At 43.9% G+C, this 22,729-nt stretch overlaps 1 protein-coding gene across 1 annotated transcript in view; it reads right to left on the reverse strand.

Annotated features, from left to right (window-relative positions):
• The window catches only part of SLC35F3 (solute carrier family 35 member F3), a gene marked incomplete at both ends in the record, with an annotated part of 288,308 nt that extends 266,582 nt beyond the window's left edge, over positions 1–21,726 (reverse strand). The window contains 2 exons of the mRNA XM_082605078.1: positions 21,085–21,314; positions 21,674–21,726. Of these exons, the coding sequence (XP_082461204.1) occupies positions 21,085–21,314; positions 21,674–21,726 (283 nt within the window). The remainder of the gene's footprint in view (positions 1–21,084; positions 21,315–21,673) is intronic.
• Positions 21,727–22,729: the final 1,003 nt, after the last annotated feature.

The following is a 22,729-nucleotide window of genomic DNA, read 5'->3' on the forward strand; positions in this document are numbered from 1 at the left end:
CTTTTTCTTTTTCTGGGTCTCCTTCTGTCAAGCCCCAACAGTTAAATGGAAGTAAGTTCAGTATGCATAGAATGCTCTTTCACCGTATGGTTGATAGGTACTAGCATTAGTGTGTGTGTGTGTGTGTGTGTGTATTATTATGATCCCATTCTAAAAAAAAATACAGGTGTGAATACATGTATATGAGTGTAAACGCCTATGATAAATGAGTTAGGCTCACATCAATATATAAACAGTGGTCACCTCTTGTGAGCAGTTTCAGAAAATTGGGCAGGGTAATTATGTTATGTTATTCCTTGTGTGCACTGCTTAAATTTAATAGAATACTTTGATGGTCTTTAAAATATTTTAAAATATGGAAACAAAGGCCACTGTGGCCTTTGACCTCTGAGCTTTTGGTGGTTTCTAGAGCTCCTCAGCTTCTTCTTCTTCCCTGAATGTCATGCTCTGCCTTGCTTCAAAAAATGTTCGGTCCCAAGAGAGTCTAAGTGAAGAACCATTCTTCTAAATGGGATTCACGCTGGTTTCTGTAAGTGGTTCTCCCACAAGTGAAGCCATAAGTGTCAGAGCAGGATTGAGCCATGACTATGATTCAGGCACTCTGACACCTCCCAGCTGTGGCAATGATGCTCTTCAACTCTCTGTGACACACGCATCTCATTATTATTCGATGTTATAAAGACATTTCCAACACAACCTGAGATTTCACCTCGTCTTTGCAAACAGAGATTCCCAAAGTTCCCAACAATACTTAACTGCACTATTATCGAAGCCAATTAGATGTGAAGTAGGATTTATGCACTTAGCTCAGTGTTCCAAGCACTAGCTACCACTTTTGAGATCCTGGTAACTTGAAAGAAACCGAAGCATCCTAAGAAAGATTGGGAAGAATAGATATGCTTGCCATTCCAAATTCTACAGTCAGTAATGGCGAGTGGGTGCTCTGAAATTCAATAATCTACTAATAAACCAAACGGATGCTTTTTAGTCCTCATCTTCCTTAAATGCTACATTGCATTTAATGTTATTAACCAGTCCTGCTTCCTTATCACTTTTTCCTTTCCTGGCTTCCATGAGTCTATATTCTTTTATTTGTTCTCCTTCAGTCTTTCTGACTCCATTTGCCTACATGAGTTCCTTTACCTCAGTATGTCTTTTTTTTTTTTTTTTTTTTTTTTTTGCAGTACGTGGGCCTCTCACTGATGTGGCCTCTCCCGTTGCGGAGCACAGGCTCCGGACGCACAGGCTCAGCGGCCATGGCTCACGGGCCCAGCCGCTCCGCGGCATGTGGGATCTTCCCGGACCGGGGCACGAACCCGTGTCCCCTGCATCGGCAGGTGGACTCTCAACCACTGCGCCACCAGGGAAGCCCCATCCTCAGTATGTCTATACATCCATTGGTCCAGCCACCCACCCATCCATCCATCCATCCATCCATCCATCCATCCATCCATCCTGGTTTTAGCTTTTCTTTCCTCTTTGGCCGTACCTTCCTTAGTTATAATGACCCTTTTGTTGTTTTCTGAAAGCCATTCCCTCTATTAGTATCCCAAAATCCATTTTGGGGAAAATTCTCACTGCTTATCATCTTGACACAAGGAAATATTCTGAGCATGACTCTCAATGCATCTTCCAACCACCTAAGCTAGGGCCCCAAGATTCTTCAACATCTTACCTCCTGGTACAGCCAGAGGAAGATTCCCTGACCCAGATTCAGCCAATCAAATGTCTGTAAATCTTGAGCAAGTGAAGCAAAGACAGAGGGACCAACTGGAGACCAGATTTATCAGTTGCAGGCATTCCTCTTAGGTATGGACTTTGCTGTGGTCTCTGCTTCCTAGTATCTGGAGACACAGCATCACTTCCATGTTTCAGGCTTGGCCATTTGATCACCTTTGGTTTATATGAGTCTTCAGTGCTCTTCCAGAAAGTACCTTTTTGCATATGATTGACAGATTGGATATCTATGGCTTGTGACCAAGAACACCAACTAATCCGTAAGAGCAATGGCATTGATAAACTTCATTTATCTCTAGTCACCTATAGTTTGATAACAAGAGTCGACCCAAACCTCTCTTCCAAATTCTGGAAACTACCTGCAACTAATTAATGGCTGTTCATTACCTGAAGAACACCCGGTCACCCAGGTCAGAAATTTGAACGTCAGCCTCTCCTCATCCCTAGTGACCTAGCCTTAGTTGTGATGTTTATTTTCTTTTGCCTACATTACAGCATTTAAGCTTCCTAACCGGGCAATGCTTTCAGTCCAGTCTCCGTGCTGGTTAAGTGGACTTTCTTAAATGCAAATAGGATCCTATCACTTCCCTTTTCCAAACACTTCAAAGGCTCTTCTTTGCCTACATCAGAGAACCTCAAACCTGTTTTTCCAAACGTTAGACAATTCCAACAGGGCACTTTAGTGTTAATATAAAATAACTGATATCTTCAAATTCATAGGAAAAGTCTTAATTTTCATAATAATGGGCAAACATAAACAGAGAGCTAATCAGACGGGCTGAGATTATCTTTACTAGGGCAGAGATCTGCAGACAGACAGCCCTGGACAATTTTTCTCCTTACTCTTTTTTTTTTTTTTTTTTAATCAAAAAGGTATATCTCATCTTGAATGTTTAAACCCTCTTTACCCACTCGGTTTACGTTCAGATCATTTTGTATCCTGGCTAAAGCCTTTATCAAAGATAATCACTTTCTAAAATGCCCTTCATCTCCTTTTCTAAGGCTAGGTCCTCACATACACGGCCTTCTAATTCACCGAAAGGCTTTTTCTTACCTCCTACTGCATGAAGGTGGTGTTCTTTATCTTTTTCCCTTTCTATGAAACTTCTGGGAGTGTCTCATTTTGATGTCGCGGAAGCCTTTGGTGCCAAATGTTGTGAACTGCTGGCTTCATGGGGGTACATGGGAGGAGAGGGAGGGATCATTCAGTGCTAAGCGGCAGGTCTTGCTATCACAAAAATCTACAACAAGGCTCTGGATGGGGATCAGGAAAGGAAGCACCAAATGCTCCCCTACCCCTTCCTGTCTTGGTCTGAGATGTAAGTTTTGATAATGACAGGCATGGGCTATAAGACACGTAGCAAAGATATGATACAGACAAGACAGTAAGTAACCTATAAAAATTTACCGAACCAGGAAAAGCTTACTCCTTTGACCTGAGCTGAAGATGTCACTTTGTCTGCTCCCCTTTTACAAACAATTATCAAAAGGTCAATAACGTTTCCCAAGATGTATCTCTGTTGTCACTAGGCTGACACTAGGGACTGTAGAGAGGTCACAGTAATACTTATCATCCCTTACCTCTTGGTAAGTTGGTGATATTTACCAAGACCAAACACAAAATATATAGGGACTTCCCTGGCAGTCCAGTGGTTAAAACTTCACCTTCCAATGCAGGGGGTACAGGTTCGATCCCTGGTCGGGGAGCTAAGATCCCACATGCCTTGTGGCCGAAAAACCAAAAAACATAAAACAGAAGCAATACTGTAACAAATTCAATAAACTTTAAAAGTGGTTCACATCAAAAAGAATCTTTAAAAGACGGCAAATACATAATTAATGTTCCTTTAAAACTTAGAACCAAGTTTTACTTCTCCTCAAGATGCCGAAAGACTCAAGAGAACGTTATTCTAACAAAACAACAACAAAGAGTTGGATAATATACAAATTGTAATATTTATTGAGCCCAGCAGACAGCAGAGGTAGCAAGCAAGTAAACAGTTCTGAAGGGGGACAAGTGCCTCAAAGCTGACATGAAAACACCACCTGTTTCACCTTTTGCACAGCATGGAAGAAAGAAGAGGCTTCCATACCAGTGGGTAAGAAGAAATCACCTAAATGTTTAATGAATTCTTAAAGGAAAAATACAGACTGGTATATCAATTTGGAAGAGCTGAGAGTCTCAGACACAAGGGGAGTTTGTTCCCTGAGCCTCTACCAAGTAGCTCTCTAGAAGCATTAGGGGCAGGCAGGAGACAGAGAGAGCCTTTCAGGGCAGCACTGGCTCCTAGGAGGTGACCAGGGGCAACCGGGAGACAGGCACAAAGCCCCCTGTCCACTTCCCCATCCCTCCTCTCATACAAAGAAAAAGTCTTAAGCCACTGGGCAGCAAACTCTCTTATGCCAGCGCCAAGAAAAACAATCTCTTGCTTCTAGGGTAGAAGGAGGAACAAAGTCAGCTCACTCTGGGGGTGAAGTAGGAAATCCTCTTGACCCCAGGATACAAGCAATGATCCACTGCCACTGCCACAGGGGGAGAGAGAGGGTTAAAATGGAACACCCCCCCAAAAAAACCCAAACCCAGGTCAATTCCCAGCTAAATTGGCTCCACTCCCCATACAAATGGCCTGATACAAGAAGATGCGTGCACATTTCTGGGCATCAATAATTATAACCCAGTCTCTTTTGTTCTTTTACACATAGTATTTAGTATTCAATCAGCTATTACTAGATACACAAAAAAGCAAGGGAAAAACAACCCGCTATCAAGAAATAAAGCAATCAATAGAACCAGATACAAAGACTACCAGACATTGGTTCTGTCAGAGAGGAACTTTGTTTTAATAACTATGATTAAAATGTTAAGGCATCTAATGGAACAGGTGGGCAAACATGCATGAACAGATAGGAATTTCAGCAGAGAGATCTGCCTGGAAGACAGCTCTTCCAAAGGGGCATTAAAATTACAAAGTAAACCTAGAGCTTCCAAGAAGCGTGATGGGATCCCATTTTTCATATGATGCTCATATTACAATGTATGAAGGATGCCTTCCTTGATCATTGCAGCAAATATCAGTGCTAGACAAAAGGCTTCCTTATAAAGGACAGGATACAGCCAGATTTTCACCAAAACATCTTTCACGTCTGTAGGATGCCACCTTTGCAACAGAATGAAAGCTTATGGCTTTTTTGATCACTTTAAAATGAAGGAGAGCACCCATGCAGGTGTCACAAAAATAAACCGTCTACATGCCTGTAACATTCTGTGTCTTGATCCAGATACAGAAAACATGAGTATATTCGTTTGGTAAAAATTCATCCATCGAGCTATACACTTAAAACTTACATTCATTTCATTATGGATATTTTACTTCAATGAGAATGTCTTTTTTTTTTTTGACTGCGCGGCTTGTGAGAACTTAGTTCCCAGAAGAGAGATCGAACCCGGGCCCTAGGCAGTGAAAATGCGGAGTCCTAACCACTGGACCACCAGGGAATTCCAGCGAATGTCTTTTTAAAATAGCTCATTTTCAGTATAGCACAGGGAACTCTACTCAATGTTCTGTAATCATCTATATGGGAAAAGAATCTGAAAGAGAATAGATACATGTATATGTATAACTGAATCACTTTGCTGTACACCTGAAACTAACACAACACTGTAAATCAACTATACTCCAATATAAGATAAAAAATTTAAAAAACTTTTTTAAACAGCTCATTAAAATATTCCTGGTAAAATTTTAATTTTTATCTTGTCTAATGGTAGTTTTTTTAAAAGCAACTTACATACATATGGGCTATATAACTCAATAGTATAACCCATCTAGCTGACTAGTTATTATCAGGGAAATTATCTGGATTACATGAGTGGCTTTATAAAGACTTCTTTTAAGAATAAGGAAGTCAAGTGCATAGAAAAGATCTAGTAGCAAACGTAATGGAAACACAAGCAGCAAAAATGTCTTGGGAAGTGAGGATCTGGATATGGATCCCTGGGGCCTTCACTTTTCTCTAAAACTTTACTTAGGGAAGCTCACATGCATAGAGGCCACTTGTGATTCACAGGATAAAATATGTATCCATTCTATAGCCTGGGCACATCTGAACCTGAGGACATACTTCAACTCCTTAGATGAATAATTGATATCCTATATCATCCTTCTTAACATGTAAAGAATAGTATTAAAAGTATGGCTCTAAGTATATTGAGTATATTTTGCAATTTAAAAGAAAATCACAGGCTTGTTAGCAGCTCTTTGCAGGAAACCACCCTCAGCAGGAAGCCCCTTTTCTTGTCACTTTAGCAAAGCTATATGGTAACTAACTTTTAAACACCCCCCATGCTCTACTCATCTCCTGCCCAAGCACAACTTTCAAATCTTTAAATCACACATTACTTTGCCTAACTTGTCGGTTCTTTCTGCAGGTCAAAGTGGAAATGAAGAATAAGTAATGAACAGATGGCCAGATCTCTTCCCTAGCTTCCCCTTCAGTAATCTTGCGAACAAACTGTGTCACCAAACTGTGTGAACAAGATAACATCTAGGGAAAATCACAAGAAGTCAACGAGCCTGCACGCAGTGGGGTATGGCGACGACTCTGACCCCCTATCTCAATGATTCACTGAGATGACTTCCCTGTTTCCCTTTAAAAGCTTTCATGGCCAAGCAGAACCTTGGGAGGCAGTTTTGGGGGGACACTGAGTCCACCACCTCCCCAGATTTCTGACACTTTTCCTTTCTGTATTAATTTTGTAAGTGGTGAGCAACAGGACCTGATTCATTTGACAACCGGCGTTTAGACTACATGTTTGCAAACTTCCACTTTGCATGTGCAATTTTCTGAAGACCAAAATTCACAGAGAAAATGGTATCCAAAATTATAGCCAACGATAAGTTGGCTGGAGTTCATTGAAGCACAGAAATTTAAACAAAGAAAAGTCCTCAAACCTTAGCTTTAGCTGCTTCTTCTATAAAAAATTTGCAATTAACATGGATAAAACTTTTAAGTGAAGCAATTTGTGCTTCACCAACCTCTGTCATCTCCTGGGGGAAAACTAGTAAGTAGTAAAATGATGGTGAGGAACGGCACAAAGGGTCGTATCCAAAGTCCCAATTATTTTTACTATGGCTTCACCATTACTTAAAGAGCCAAAACCTGTGGTTTTCTTTAGGCACACACTTCTTCAGAACTTCCACTGCACTAAAGCAGTACCTGAATCTGTGAGTTCACTTCGCAAAAAAGAGAAGAAAAGTGGCCTTCCTTTAAAAAGGGAAAAATAGGGCTTCCCTGGTGGCGCAGTGGTTGAGAGTTCGCCTGCCAATGCGGGGGACACGGGTTCGTGCCCCGGTCCGGGAAGATCCCACGTGCCATGGAGCGGCTGAGCCCATGAGCCATGGCCGCTGAGCCTGCACGTCCGGAGCCTGTGCTCCGCAACGGGAGAGGCCACAACAGTGAGAGGCCCGTGTACCGCAAAAAAAAAAAAAAACCCCAAGAGGAGGGAGTTTGGAAAGTTCCAGACTGATGGACATAGCATGTGGAGGTGCTGGGAGGGTGGTGCACCCAGAGCAGGCATGGAAGCTCTGTGCCCCTTCCCACATCCCTTGCCTATGCATCATTCCACTGGGTTGTTCTTAAGTTACATCCTTTCATGATAAACAGATGATCTAGTAAGTAAATTGTTTTCCTGAGTTCTGTGAGCCACTTTAGCAACTGAAATGAACCCAAGGAGGGGACTGTAGGAATCTCTACTAGTGACTGGCATTTGAAGTGAGGGGCAGTCTTGTGGGACAGAGCCCTTAACCTGTGGGATCTGATGCCATCTCCAGATAGACAGTGTCAGAAATGAGTTAAATTGTAGCACACCCAGCTGGTGTCACAGAATTGTCTGGTATGGGAAAAACTACCACACATTTGGTGACTAGAAATGTCAGAAGTGAGGTACTATTCAGAGAGTAAAATGTAAGGGAAAACAATAGTGTGTTTTTTCTTTATTCTGTTTCCCCCAAAGCAACACAGACACCTCTACACAGAAAATGAGGCAGTCTCAGTACACCGCTGAGGCCTTGTGACAAGAGATGGAAGTCACTAGAAGATAACTATTATCTTGTCACCTCCTGGCCTTTCATCAATTGCAAGGTAGCCAAGGGACCTGGGCTGACTAAGCCACCTCCCTCCCCTACAGAAGCCACATCAACCAGAAAACTGTAGAGAAATCCAGGTCCCTAGATACTGATTCGAGTGACTTTTGGTCACTTGCTGACCATCAGGAAGCATCAGTTCCAAAGACGTACAGCCTCCTCTCCATGCTCAGACTTCCATGTGCACAGTTCAAAGAGAAGGCAGGGGCCTAGGAAGGAGGCAAGCAAGACAGGAAAGGAGGAGGGAGCTAGACACTGTCCTCCAACAACTCAACTTCATCCTATATTTTAGCTCAAACTCATTCCTGAGTCTTAGACTCATCCACACATGGGGAAGTGGTTCCAGGATCACCTAGCACCAGCCAGAATGGCCATCGTCAAGAACTCTACAAATAGGGGCTTCCCTGGTGACGCAGTGGTTGGGAGTCTGCCTGCCGATGCAGGGGACACGGGTTCGTGCCCCGGTCTGGGAGGATCCCACATGCCGCGGAGCGGCTGGGCCCGTGAGCCATGGCTGCTGAGCCTGTGCATCCGGAGCCTGTGCTCCGCAGTGGGAGAGGCCGCAACAGTGAGAGGCCTGTGTACCGCAAAAAAAAAAAAAAAAAAAAAAAAAAAGTCTACAAATAATAAGTGCTGGAAAGGGTGTGGAGAAAAAGGAACTCTCATACACTGTTGGTGGAAATGTAAGTTGGTGTAGCCACTATGGAGAACAGCATGGAGGTTCCCTAAGAAACTGAAAACAGAGCTACCATATGATCCAGCAATCCCACTCCTGGGCATTTATCTGGAGAAAGCCATAATTCGAAAAGATACATGCACCCCAACATTCACTGCAGACCATTCACAATAGCCAGGACATGGAAGCAACCTAAATGTTCATCGACAGATGAATGGATGAAGAAGATGTGGTATATGTATACAACGGACTACTACTCAGCCATAAAAAGGAATGAAATAATGCCATTTGCAGCAATGTGGATGGACCTAGAGATTATCATACTGAGTGAAGCAAGCAAGACAGAGAAAGACAAATATCGTATGATGTCACTTATATGTGGAATCTAAAAAAAAAATGATGCAGATGAACTTGTATACAGAATAGAGACAGACCCACAGACATAGAGGACAAACTTACAACTGGATCAGGGGACAGATTAGGAATTTGGAATTGACATAAACACACTATTATGTATAAAACAGATAGCCGACAAGGACGTACTGTATAGCACATAGAACTATACTCGATGTTTTGTAATAGCCTATAAGAGAAAAGAATCTGAAAAAAATATATATATATTATATATATATGATTGAATCACTTTGCTGGACACCTGAAACTATCACAACATTGTAAATCAACTATATTTCAATAAAATACATATATACATATATCTATATTCAAAGTAACAGGCATGTTAATCAGGATGTTTTGATTTTTATTAACAAAGAAAAGTAGAGATGTCTCTTAGAAACATCACTCCTTTCACGTCTAGAATAACTGGACAGTGTTATGATTCTTAAGCTGAACAACCAAGAGAATAGCTTTAAAGGAGTATTTCTACGGACGTGGGGATTTTCTCTTAAAGGAATTGGAGCAACAGCACAAGCAGAATAGGCCATAGCATGGGAAAGAACACGTAGAGCTGGAAGTAAATCCCAACTCCCTTGAAATCCAGTCTACTGCTATTTCTGTTAGGACCCTAGTTAGAGGAAGAAAAACGTCTCAGGTCTCAGGCTAGCTTTGTTCAGAGCTGGAAAGAAACGGAATGCCTGCGGCAGAAAATGTTAGGGAAAAAAACGTGTGGGCTTAGCAGCTTAATCCCATCAACTCAGTCAAAAATCTTTGTTGTTGCATGATTACATGAAAAAGAAAAAATGTTTCATGCCTGGGCTAAAACAAAAGAACAAATGAGAACTCTCCCTACAACAGCAGAACTCAAGTTTCCAAAGGAAGAGAAAAAGATCTTCACTGAGGCTCAGACCCTATCCTGACACTAACTAGCTGTTCATGGTGCCCATAATAAAATATTATGCAATAATATGTATATAATAGAGTTTAGTGTAAGGCTGGTCAATGTGCATCCAAAATACCCCAAGATGTTTAGTTAGGGAAGCACCAAAAAGAAACATGTAATCCACCTGTGAGATGGCCCCAAAACAAGGAAAGTATGGGACTTCATGGAGGAGGATATGTCTGTCTTGTCTCCCTGCTCTGTAATTTTCTAGGAAATAGTAACCAGGAAATACGCCATACATTTAGTGTATTTATCTTAGAAGTGAAAATATTTACTGCCTATTAGAAGCAGTGGACTATTTGATGTCTGAATGAATGGGTGAGTGAGTGAGTGATTGGAGGGATGGATGGATGGATGAATGGATCAATGAATCTGCATTCACAGCAGGTTCCATTGTCTGATCTGTTTCCAAACCACTGGCCGATGAACCCTTCCATGAGTAGGGTTTGAAACTTCATGCAGTGATTTTCTGAAGCCCCTGCCTGGCCTACAGGCTCCTCAAGAGGGAGAATTGTGGCAGTGGGGTCTGGTCTGAAAGTGTTCCTCTCTCCACCTTCCAGCCACCACACTGAAACTCTTCCATGTATTCTGAGAGAAACACAAGACACGTGCAGGTTACAGATAGAACAAACACAATGCACGTGCGCCACTGCTAGTTTTCCTAGTGTTTTTAGAATAAATTCGAATCACATACATTTCACTGACATGGAACTGAAAACACACTGACAGCATAAAATCAGAGACACCTACCAAAAATGTTCATGTTAAAGACGTAATAAAGCCAAATGCTGACTTAAAAGGAAAGAGTTTGGATAAACCCTTGAAATCGGCTGTTCTGGATTATAGCATTTAAATGGTCTTCAGACGATTTCATTCTTTCTCTTAAAGAAATGGTATAGAGGTGGGAAGTTCAAGTTCTTCCTCGGTATCGACTGCCAGCATAATGCACTTGTCAATAAAGAGCGCTTCTTAAACTCTCACACGTGCATGGCATGAGAAGAACACTGCACAAACAAAACCGAACTGTTTCACACCTACGATCATAATTATATATATTTTTTAAAGACAGGACATCTTCATATATATTCACTGAAAGTAAGCAAACAATTTCTAAAAAGAAAATTAAGGAAGGAAAGATGGTATTCATTAAGTAGCATCTTTCTTCTGGCCCTTCTGAATAAAACTGAGGATATATGCAAGTTTTTACAACACTACATGGGTACAAACTAGATGATGAAAAAGAATAAAAATAACTCTCCTAAGAAATTCTTATCTAGTCAAGTACTATGGATGATGTGCATCAGACTGACAAGCAGCAAATGTGAATGTCGCAGAAAACACGTATCACAACTGGAAAACGGTTCTGAGAAGTTACACTGAGTACCTCTCTGTTGCAGGGCTCCATAACAGCCTTGAGCCTTCTGGGCTGCAAATCACCTGAGAGAAGCAATTTATTTCCTACCATCTCGAAGGCTGTCATAAATTAAGGCTACCTCCAGCTGCATAAGAGAAAAATGTGCCCAGGCAATTGTTCAAGGGCTTGTCACCATCATTAACCAAAAGAACTGACCAGATTCTGAATTGTCCCAGTCCCTTTCTAGGCTTTGCAATAAGATATGAAAACAAAACTGGTCTATTACTCTACTGATCGATGCACATTCACCAAAGAATTGAACCAAAAGACATCATGTATTAAAAAAAAATCTACTTCAATCCCCTGACACAGGGTAAGGAAATACTCAATGCACCTGGGGTTGCTGGGTGTCCACCTCTTTTGGAAGCTCTCCAGCGATGGAGGCTCCAGGACCTTCTTTATCTCAGCAGTCAGGAAGTGATTTATCATTTCCAATGAAAAATTCTTTGGTATGTACATCCTTGTTCTGTCCTACGTGGGCCTGAGCAGAAGTGGCTCAGAAATCTTCTTCAGCTAGGAGTCCACAGTTGCATAGGACAAAACTTCGCTTCCGCTCACTTCACAGGAAGGGGCTGTTGCGTTGCAACAGTGGTGTCTCCTGGAGCTCGGAGGAGGCACTACAGCAAGATCTTGACGTCGGAGGGAAATGGTACCCAGCGTGGAGTGCAGGAAAACGTCAAGGCTCTCTCTGGGTTGCTTACACACCTGCTTTATTCTTCCCTCTACGTGGACCAGCTTTCTCTGCCTCTCCCTCCACACGAAAGCCAGGCTAGCTCCCTCATAGCTTCTCCTCTACTTAAAAAACCACACCAACTAGACCACAATCTCCTGGTTTTGGTCTCAAATTCCAGGAGGGAGATATTGATCAAGTGACTGTGGGTCAAGGATCCACCCCAATCTAATCTATGGTGTCCAGGAGGAAGGTGATGCTAAGGGCACACCCTGAAGACAAGGTGCAGGGCACTTAAGGGGGTTACGGTGAGCTGGGAAGGTGTCCACTCCCACAGGCGTCCAACATAAAGACATGTTGTTTGCCTGATTCACCCCTCTCTCTCCCAATATTTAAACCTTGCCTACAGAACACGTTTTTAAATCCCACTGATCCATTTTCTCTTCTTCCCTGTTCGTTTCTTCCAAATTGCTTTTAAAGTGAGGTTATCAGAATGAGGCAAAACACTCTGACATGAGACTGACGAATGTAAGCTCTAGGAGTGAGATTGCTTGTCAGAGTTTTTAGGTGACCAAGCAGCGGGCGTCCCATTTCTTGACTGAGAAAGGCAATCAGAAGTGTTCCATGCAGGATAATTCTGGAAGACCCCACAGAAATGGAGGTGCTTAGGAACTGTTTCTGTGTGTGTGTAAATAGCCTTTCGTTAGTACATTTAACAAATGTTTATCAACTTAGGTGCCAGAGACACTCTGTGATCTGGGGATAGAATCATCACATTTCTACATTCCAAGAACCACACTGAGGGGCTGGCGACATGGTAAAGAGCCCTGCCCTCGCAGAGCTTTCCATCTGTAGGTTTCAGCCACACGATTAAAACTAGCCATGACAATATGTATGGGAAATGACAGCACCATGGGAGCCCAAGCAAGGACACCTCCCCGGATCCAACATGGCCAGGGAGGCTCCCTGGGAGAAGTGACGCTCAGACTGGGCCTTGGATGAGTAAGGTGGCATTTGTGCAGTAATGGCCCTCCTGATGACACACATCAAATGACCAGAGCATAATGTCAGTTTCCACTCACAGTCCAACTTTATCTTGTACATTTCTGTGACCCTATGTTCCAGTCAAGCTGGATGACCTTCAAGTAACAGCGCATGCACATTGCTGTGCATATACTGTCCCTTTGCCTGAAATGCAAACCTCCCCTCCACCCACTTCCTGTGGTTTGTTACTCCTCCAGCTTCTGACCTGAAACTCACCACTCCAGAGCCAACCTTGATCACACCCTATTATTTCACTTTCCTCTCCCTCCAGTCTGTAAGATTTGAAGACAAGAACCCGTTTCCCAATACAAATAATTTGTACACTGTCTTGTAGTAATTCATGCACAGTATCAAATGGTATTTTAGACTTTTCTCATTTTTGCATAGAATTAGAAACTATGTCAGACTGAAGTTTATTATTAATTTCTTCTGTGTTTTCCTGCAGATTCAACCGTATTAAAAAGTAGGCTAAGAAATTTTTAAGAACCTTCTTGTCTTTCTATTCTGGCTTTTCTTTTTTAGAATGTCTTATAAATACTGAAATTTATTAATAACAGATTACTCCACATTTCCTACTTAATAAAGAAAAAAAAAGAAGTCTTGTCTCCCATCACTTATCTCTATATTCTGGCACCTGGTACATGCTCAAAAAGTTTGCGAAGTGAATAAATGAAAATAAAGGCGCATTTATGGATGCCAGGCAAAGGGCTAGATGTTAGATATTCATTATTTCATTTCATCCTCATGACCATCCTGAAAAGCAGTTATATTCGCCCCCATTTTGTACATGAGAAAACAGAGGCTCACAGAAGTGAGTAACTTGCCAGCAGAGACACTGCTGGGATGTGAAGAGAGCTCCCTGTGTGGATTCTATTCCCTCTGCTTCTCCCGACAACACAGAAAAAACTGCAGTGGTCCCCTCCTTCATGAGGGGCTACAATTCAGTCAGCATCCTTATCAACCCTCAGTGAAACACTTAACAGAGTTCAATGGCTCATACACATGTGGATTCATTTTTTAATGCAACTCACCTGATTTTTTCCAGCTGCTTAAGGAAAGGAGAAACACTCAACACTGGAGTGTTTTATTTCAGACTAGGCACTTTGTAGAGACTCAGGATAGACTTGTGAAGAACAGTGAGAAATCTCCTTGCCCAAGCCTCTTCCAAAGCCAGGAAGACTAGGCTTTTCCTGAAAGTGAGAATCTGGACCATTTGCAAAGGGTTTATAACTCCCGGTTAATGATCTGAGTATACTGGGGAGAAATGTGTTCTCTTCAAAAAGAAGAGTTCTGGGCTTCCCTGGTGGCACAGTGGTTGAGAGTCTGCCTGCTAATGCAGGGGACACGGGTTTGAGCCCTGGTCTGGGAGGATCCCACATGCCGCAGAGCAACTAGGCCTGTGAGCCACAACTGCTGAGCCTGCGTGTCTGGAGCCTGTGCTCCACAACAAGAGAGGCCACGATAGTGAGAGGCCCGCGCACCGCGATGAAGAGTGGCCCCCGCTCGCCGCAACTAGAGAAAGCCCTCGCACAGAAATGAAGACGCAACACAGCAAAAATAAATTAATTAATTAATAAACTCTAAAAAAAAAGAAGAGTTCTGCCTTTTAATCTTCTCAAATCTCAGAAAGCTATTTACTAAATTGTTAGCACGGATTCATATTCAGGAATAAAATTGATTCTCTGAGACATTAGAAAATGGTATGCTCTATGCCCTCCCCACTCTAGCCCCGCCCCCCTCCAACTTTTTTCCTTTTAAAATCTTTTCAATCTATAATGCCATTTGCAGCAACATGGATGGACCTAGAGATTATCATACTAAGTGGAGTAAGTCAGACAGAAAGGGACAAATATCATGTGATATCACTTACACGTGGAACCTACAATATGACACAAATGAACTTATCTACGAAACAGAAACAGATTCACAGAAATAGAGAACAGACTTGTGGTTGCCAAGGGGGAGAGGGGGTGGGAGAGGGATGGATTGGGAGTTTGGGGTTAGAAGATGCAAACTATTATATACAGGATGGATAAACAACAAGGTTCTACTATATTCAATATCCTATAATAAACTGTAACAGAAACTATATTCAATATTCTATAATAAACTATATTCAATATTCTATAATAAGCTATATTCAGTATCAGGGAACTATATTCAATATCCTGTAATAAACCATAATGCAAAAGATTATGATAAAGAATTCCATTCTAGAATAAACTTTTACAGCCAAATTATACAGCTCTTCCAAGTGGGTCATTTTTGAATTGCTGACCTGACCTTTACTATCTTGGGAGGATCAAACAGAAGTTGCTCACCATGAATTCAATTATACTACGAGCCACTGTTCCGGTTATCACTGGAAACCACGTAAGCAACCTCTACTCATGGTCTGGTCTCAAAGGGTACACAGAAGTAGAAAGATTGTCCTTCTGCAAAAACCTCCCCCCCTCACCTCACACAAACCCCTCCTAACATCTGAAACCTGGAGGATCCTGAAACATGCGATTTCCTTGGCACTAGGTGAGCTATTCAACGTCCTCCCGTTTTCTCAGCTTGAACTACGAAACCTCCCCTGACATAAACTGGGTTTTGCTCAGTAATCCGCAGGCTCTTAACCTTGATTCAAGTTGCCAATGGCAGGCTGGGTGGGATAGGCTGGAGATGGGGTGGCCATTTGGAATTAGCTTACCGTCTACTCTAAAAGTGACTTAAAAACTAAACCCATCAGCATTTAAAAAAAAAATCATTTGTATTTGCACATACCAGCACCATGAAGTATAATAAGCCCCCTCAGAAGTGTATAGTATAGTCAAGTGTATAGCTCCAAAAGCTATTCCTAGAAAGTTTCTTTACTAGAAAAGTTTGTGAGCTCACTGTTTGAAAACATCCTTTAGGGAAACCTTTTGCTAAGTAACGCATCCCTGCTAACTGTGAACAATGTGCCTGTGGATTTCTGTTTCTCGACAAGGGCACACCTCAGCCATGGGCATCATAAATGCTCTCAAAAACTTTGCTAAATGAATAAATGAAATAAAGGAGCATATATAGATGTTCTTTCATCCTGCATAAGAACCTGTGTCTGGGACCTCCAAGACCCACTACTTCAAGCATCCCTGTGCCCAAATGCTGCCAGTCCCCCACCGCATCCGGCGCCTGGGCCTCACTGTCCACTATCGGGGTGGCTCAGTCCTGCTCTCAGCCCCTCCTCTTCCTCTCCACAGCCATCTCCTCCCCAACTGAGATCTATCCCAGAGGAATAAGAAAGGAAGGGGGAGGCAGAAGAGGTTCCAGCCAGTCATTTCTCTTCTGCTGGGGCACAGGTGGGAGGGGAAAGGAAGTCACTAGAAAAGCTTTCCAAACTGTTCTGAGTTCTGAAGCACTTTCTCATCAATTTATGGTGAGTGGGTGTGGAATCACGTTAGCTGCAGAAGCAACCGGGCTCTTTCAGAAAGCTGTTTATTCTAGCCTGGCCCCTCCTGGAAACCCAAGAAGTGGTTCAGGAAGAAGGAAGAGAAGAGAAGGCCCGGAATTCAGAAGGCAGGCCTGCTCGGTTAGCACCACTGCTCCACGGAAGACAGTTCACTTGCAGCAGAAATTTGGGGTGAGGCTAAATGAGGGCTTCTCATCACTCCAACGGGACATCTGGCATTGCTTGGAAACCCTTTTGGTTGTCACAACCTGGGGGGGTGTGAACTAGAGGCCAGGGACGCTGCTAAACACCCTCCCGTGCTCAGGATCCCCTCCCCCCATAATAAAGGATTATTCAGTACAAAGTATCAGTAGTGCTGAAGGTGAGAAACCCTGGGCTAACTCAAAGCTTGCCGTCGAGAATTCTGGTCTATTGTGGTTGCCAAGGAGGAAGGGGAGGTGGGGAGGGTTGGATTGGATTGGGAGTTTGGAATGAGCAGATGCAAACTATTACACATAAGATGGATAAACAACAAGGTCCTACTGTATAGCACAGGGAACTCTATTCAATATCCTGTAAGAAACCATAATGGAAAAGAATATGAAAGAGGATATATGTATAACTGAATCACTTTACTATACACCAGAAACTAACACAACATTGTAAATCAACTATACTTCAATTTAAAAAAAAAAACAACACAAAAACATCATGAGGGTTTGCTGTAGGCATGCAAGATTATTTAATATTAGAAAATCAGTCAACGTAATTCATTATATTTAAATAAACTAAAGACAATTCAAAAAAAAAGGATTCTGGTGTAGTCTATGGTTCAGAAAGCCAAGGATGACACTTACCATGGAAGAGTAAGGAAAGGGCAAAGCAATTCCAACCTAACATAAGTCTGCATAAAGAATTACATAATAGGGAATTCCCTGGTGGTCCAGTGGTTAGGACTCCATGCTTTCACTGCCGAGGGCCCGGGTTCAATCCCTGGTCGGGAAACTAATATCCTGCAAGACGTGCAGAGCGGCCAAAAAAGGGAAGTAAATAATACAGATCACTATGAAGGTACATTCAAAGGCTCTCTCTTCCAGAGGTCGATGTTTCATCCATTCACTCATTCAACAACTATTAACTGAGCAACTAGCCAGGACATGGAAGCAATCTAAATGTCCATCAGTAGAGGAATGGATAAAGAATATGTGGTACTTATATACAATGGAATATTACTCAGCCATAAAAAGGAACGAAGCTTCACTATTTGCAGAGACGTGGATAGACCTAGAGACTCTCATACAGAGCGCAGTAAGTCAGAAAGGGAAAAACAAATATCATATATTAATGCATATATGTGGAATTTAGAAAAATGGTACAGATGAACCTATTTGCAAAGCAGAAATAGAGACAGACGTAGAAGAGAAACGTATGGACACCAAGGGGGTAGGGGCAGGCAGGATGGATTAGGAGATTGGGATTGATGTATGTACACTACTACGTATGAAGTAGATGGCTGATGAGGGCCAACTTATAGCACAGGGGGGAAAAAAAAGAAGGTACAATCTGTTTGCAGGACATATATTAAAGTTAACTTTAAAAATGAATTCCAATATACATCAGGTGCAGACAAATACTGTTTGATTCCACTTATACAAGATACCTAGAACAGTCAAATTCATAGACTCGGAAGGTACACTGGTAGATGCCAGGGGCCGGGGGTGGAGGTGGGGAGGGGAAATAGGGAGTTAGCGTTTAATGGGAACAGAGTTTCAGTTTAGGAAGGTGAAAAGTTTGGGAGATGAATGATGGTGAGAGTTGCACAACAATGTGAAGGTACTTAGTGCCACTGAACCGTACAGTTAAATATGGTTAAAGTAATATGTTTTACGTTATGTGATTTTTACCACAATAAAAAAAAATTTAATATATTTTTTTTTAAATCCAGTATTAACTGAGCAACTACTGTGGACCACGTGCCTTCTGGGCTCTGGGTACACTCGCAGCTGGGAAGCCAAGGAATCTGCAGGAAAACTGCCCAGGGGTTTGGTTCAAAAACAGGCAATGTGGAATCGGAGGACTGTGGCTACTGAGAAGAGGAATTCAACCCTCCCACCTGCTTGTTTGTACCAACAGCTTAATTCTCAGTTGAATGTTACATACAAACTGACCCTCTCAGACCCAGGGGTCTTTAGGGTTTTTTCAAACAAGTCCTCACAAGAAGTCACTTGTCGAGAGTAAAATCTGTTCAACTCACTGATTGGGCTGAGAATCCCAAACAAAGATCATTTCTGCACTGTTTGCAATTACCTCATTTATCTTCACCACCCCAAACAAAGTCTAAAAATTAAGAGGATAACAGTGAGTACTTGGTCATTCAAAGAATTTCTGCTGCTACAAAGGCAGCTAACTTACACTCTCAACTAGTCCAGACACTCTCACTGTCAACTCCCTCAGTGGGGACACAGAGAAGCCACTTTGAAAGATGACTCAAAGGTGACACAACAATGTCAAGGATGAGGCTTGGAACAGCCCATAACTTACTCTGGAGACCCTTAGAAGAATATTTATTTCACAATCATCTCTCCCAGTTGGCTGAGTGTGATTATTAACCGACAAACAAAATAACTCACTGATACCAACAGATAGAAAAGCCTCTTTATTATTTTTTTCTACTTGGGTGGAAATAGCAAACAGCCAAAGTACTACCCTAAAACATCTTTGGCTACATTAATAAAACATAAGCTTCTCTAAATTTAAACTTAAAATCCAATTCATTCTTCAAAATGTCAGGTGTCACCCAAAGCATCTTAGTAGAAAGGAAATCTCTTGGAATAAAGAAGAATCTTCACAGGAATAGAGGGGGGTGTGAGCTGATTTTCTTCTGATTACAATGACCACTGTACCCTTGTCTGCTGCTCTATATTCCTTCAATGAAGCCTCAGAGAGAGGGTATTTAAGAATACCACTGGTGGTACAAGGGACTCATTTTCCACATGGCCTTCCCCCTGCCTTAATTATAAAGTGTGTTTGTACCAAACACAGTCAATCACTGCTGACAGCTCCCCGCCAACCCTGCAGAGTCACAAGCCTTGGTGAAAATTTCTATAAAGCTCATGGGGCCAGTTGCAAATATTTAGAATTACAATGATAAACCTTATGATTCCAGGGGCTAAACAGATGACTCTATGAAGGCTGTAATTTGTACAACTGTCTTTAGACAATTCTAATTTCTTACTAAGAAAGCTGAGAAGAGAAATAAGAAACAGACCATTTCTAAACGAAATTTAGAAAGTGGAAATAGAAACTGAGTGTCCTACCCCTATCTATAAGAGAAATGGTTTCCAATGGGTTTTCATTCTTTTATCCTATACCTGACGTTTCTCAGCTGAAAAGAAAACATGGTCCCTTGTCTCCCTTCCGGGATCCAAAGCCAATTTATCAGCTACAATTTTAGCAGCAGAAGCAGATTAGAGGAGAGGCAGATAACCTTTTAAAGGTTGATACAGAGTTAAAGGCAATCACCACCGTCCTTTAAAAACAAGTAAGGGCATGAAACAAAACATTAAAATCTTATGTTTCTTCCTGCAAATAACTTAAGTAACCAGCTAACTGCTAGCATACCACTGACCCTTGGCTTGGAATCCAGGGTTTTATGAAAAATCTAAAGGGAGATGTATTTTTAGAACTCAATATGACTAATTTACAAAAGCCTGATTTTTTGTTCCTAAGGACCAATAAAATATGTTCCAATTTCAAGCCATGAAGGGTAAAACCATATCTCAAAATCATTAAGCTGTTAGGCTTGATTACAAATGGAATGAAGCAATACTCAATTCTTTGACTGACTGAGGTGATAAACGGCTCTCTTTCTGCTTGTCAAAAGACAGTGGTGAGGCCACCGACTTGTGGCTTACAGTTATAGGTTCTGGAATTTGCTATAGCCAACTTCAAAATGAGAGAAAGAAATGTCCACCACATTAGTCCTGGTCACACAGGTCACGTCTGTATAACTGATCACAGCATTGCCAGAGCCATGCGCTGGGGCCCACTGGCAAAGAAAAGTTTCAGCTATTCCACCTGGCACCGACCGTTTATCTCTCAGGGACCAAATGCCAATCGCTAGAATGATCCATATAGAACCTCCACACTGAGCACAGCTAAAGACCTGGGGCAAAGGGAGTGAATGAGATCTAAAATGAAGGCCCCGAGAATTGTCCTCCACCATCGGGGCCTAGAGGACCCAAGGAAGAGTTAAAATCCAGGCGTGCTAAGTCTATCGTCTCTAACCAAGCCAGCTGAGCCCCGACCCGGGGCGACTGACACGTTCGTATCCACAGAGAAGCCACACAGTGCAGGATACACTGAGTTCCCAATCTGCCTACTTATTGTGACATCTCAAGTGCAAGGGGATAAAGACAGAGAGGTGTCTGTGGGAAGGAGAGGGGATTTAAGAAAATGTATCAGATATTCCCAAAGGTCCCGGAGTACCGTCTCCGGGCCTCTTCCTAAAACGTGCAAACCCGGGTCAGTGTCTGCGGTCAGGGCAGCGGCTGGGCGCGGGGCTGCGCGCGCTCCCCGAGGCTGCCGTGCCAGCCGCAGGGGGAGATGCGCCGGCGGACCGGGGAAATGATGCGAGGGGGTCTTACTTTTGTAGCTCGCCGCCCAGGGCTGGTAGCCGTAGTAGCCGGTGATGCGCAGGATCCGCTCCTCGATGGACGTGAGCCCCACGGGCCCGCTGGTGAGGTCCTCCACCGAGCGCGACCATTTCAGATCCTCCTTAATCGCCTCGTCCACCACCAAGTACTTGAGCTGCCGGAGCTGGGGGCTGATGTCGGACAGTCTCCTGGGGCTGACGTCCGGTGACCTCCTCATGCCACTGAGGCCGCGGGCAGGTGGGCGGGGAGGGAGAGAAGGGCGGTGAGATCGGAGGGCGAGCAGGGCGCAGCCTGGGCCCGTTAGGGGCAGGTGCGGCCGCAGGGCCGGCGCTTCCCCGCTCCCACCGCACCCCAGCTTCCTCCGCAGCCTGGGCGTCGGGTCCCGTCTCCGGAGCCCGGCGCCGGGCGCTTCGGGGCAGAGCAGGTTGGGGCGAGTGGAGAGGGAGAGGATGCCCTAAACTTCCCGAGCAGCTCCACCGCCCGCGCGACGCCCCCTCCCGAGCCCCAGACCGCCCGGCGTCCCGGCTGCCGAGGGCCCCCGGCCGCCCGCTCGCGCACCCGCACGCGGGGCGCTACTCACATGGCGATGCTTTTGCCCCCGGGTGCGCCGCCGGGAAACTCTCGGATCCCCATAGGCAATAGCAGAGTGGGGCCGGGAGCTCCCAGACTGGAGGCGGAGGGGCCGCGGGCCCGAGCTGCCCGCGGCCGAGGCCCCTGGGAAGGTGGGCGCGAGGCCGGGCGAGGGTCCCCGCGCCGCCCGTGCGCGCCCGCGCCGCGGTCCCCGAGCGCCCCCGCGGTATACGGCGGGAGGCCGGTGCGGCGGCTCAGCCCGGCTCCAGCCGGTCCGCGGCGCTCGCTGCAGCTTGCCGGCCGCAGGTCAGTGGGCGCCGCGCCCCTCGCCTGTCGTCGCCGCCGCCGCCGCCCCGGCACACGGCAGGCGCCGGAGCCGCCGAACCCGGGAGTGCGCCGGCCGCGGTGTGAGCTCTCGAGGCACCTGGTTGGGCGGGCGGGACGTGCCCGGCCCCCGAGCGCGGGAACCAGGCGGGGGCGCTGTTGCCCCCTTCCCGCCTCCAGCGTGAGGCACGCGGCACCCGCGCTCCGCCCCGCAACCTGGGGCTGGGGGCGCGCTCCTCCTCCCCTCTCTTAGGACCTATCAGATCATTATGTTCCTGGTTCAGTAGTTCAATTCAGTTTCTCTCTCTCCTTCTCTGTCTCCGCATTCTAAAATAATGAGCAAAACCACCTAGAAAGACAGAAACCTGGTTCCAAAACCATGCTCAGAATGCCAAATACATAAACGGCATTTCATAGTCAAAGCTGAGACGCAAGGTGACTTGATTTATTGCGCTGTGGGCATACTTCGGTCACGCCTGGCCCTCAGAGAGCTTACATTCTCGTTGCTGACCTGGTCACTACATCAGTTCTCTCTTCTTAGATTTCCATTTTATTTGGCCTCTATTTTTTTTTTCTGTCTGCAAGTCATTCTTTCTAGAACACTTAATCATTTTTCATAATGTTATTTTTCTGTTAACAAAATACATATAGGTTCATTGAAGAGAATTTAGAAAATACAGAAATATGTAAAGAAGAAAATACCCATTTTCCAGCCAAAAATGACTACTTTGAATTAAGTAGT

The sequence above is a fragment of the Mesoplodon mirus genome, assembly GCF_964341445.2.
Source record: "Mesoplodon mirus genome assembly, chromosome: 2".
Taxonomy (NCBI): Eukaryota; Metazoa; Chordata; class Mammalia; order Artiodactyla; family Ziphiidae; genus Mesoplodon; species Mesoplodon mirus.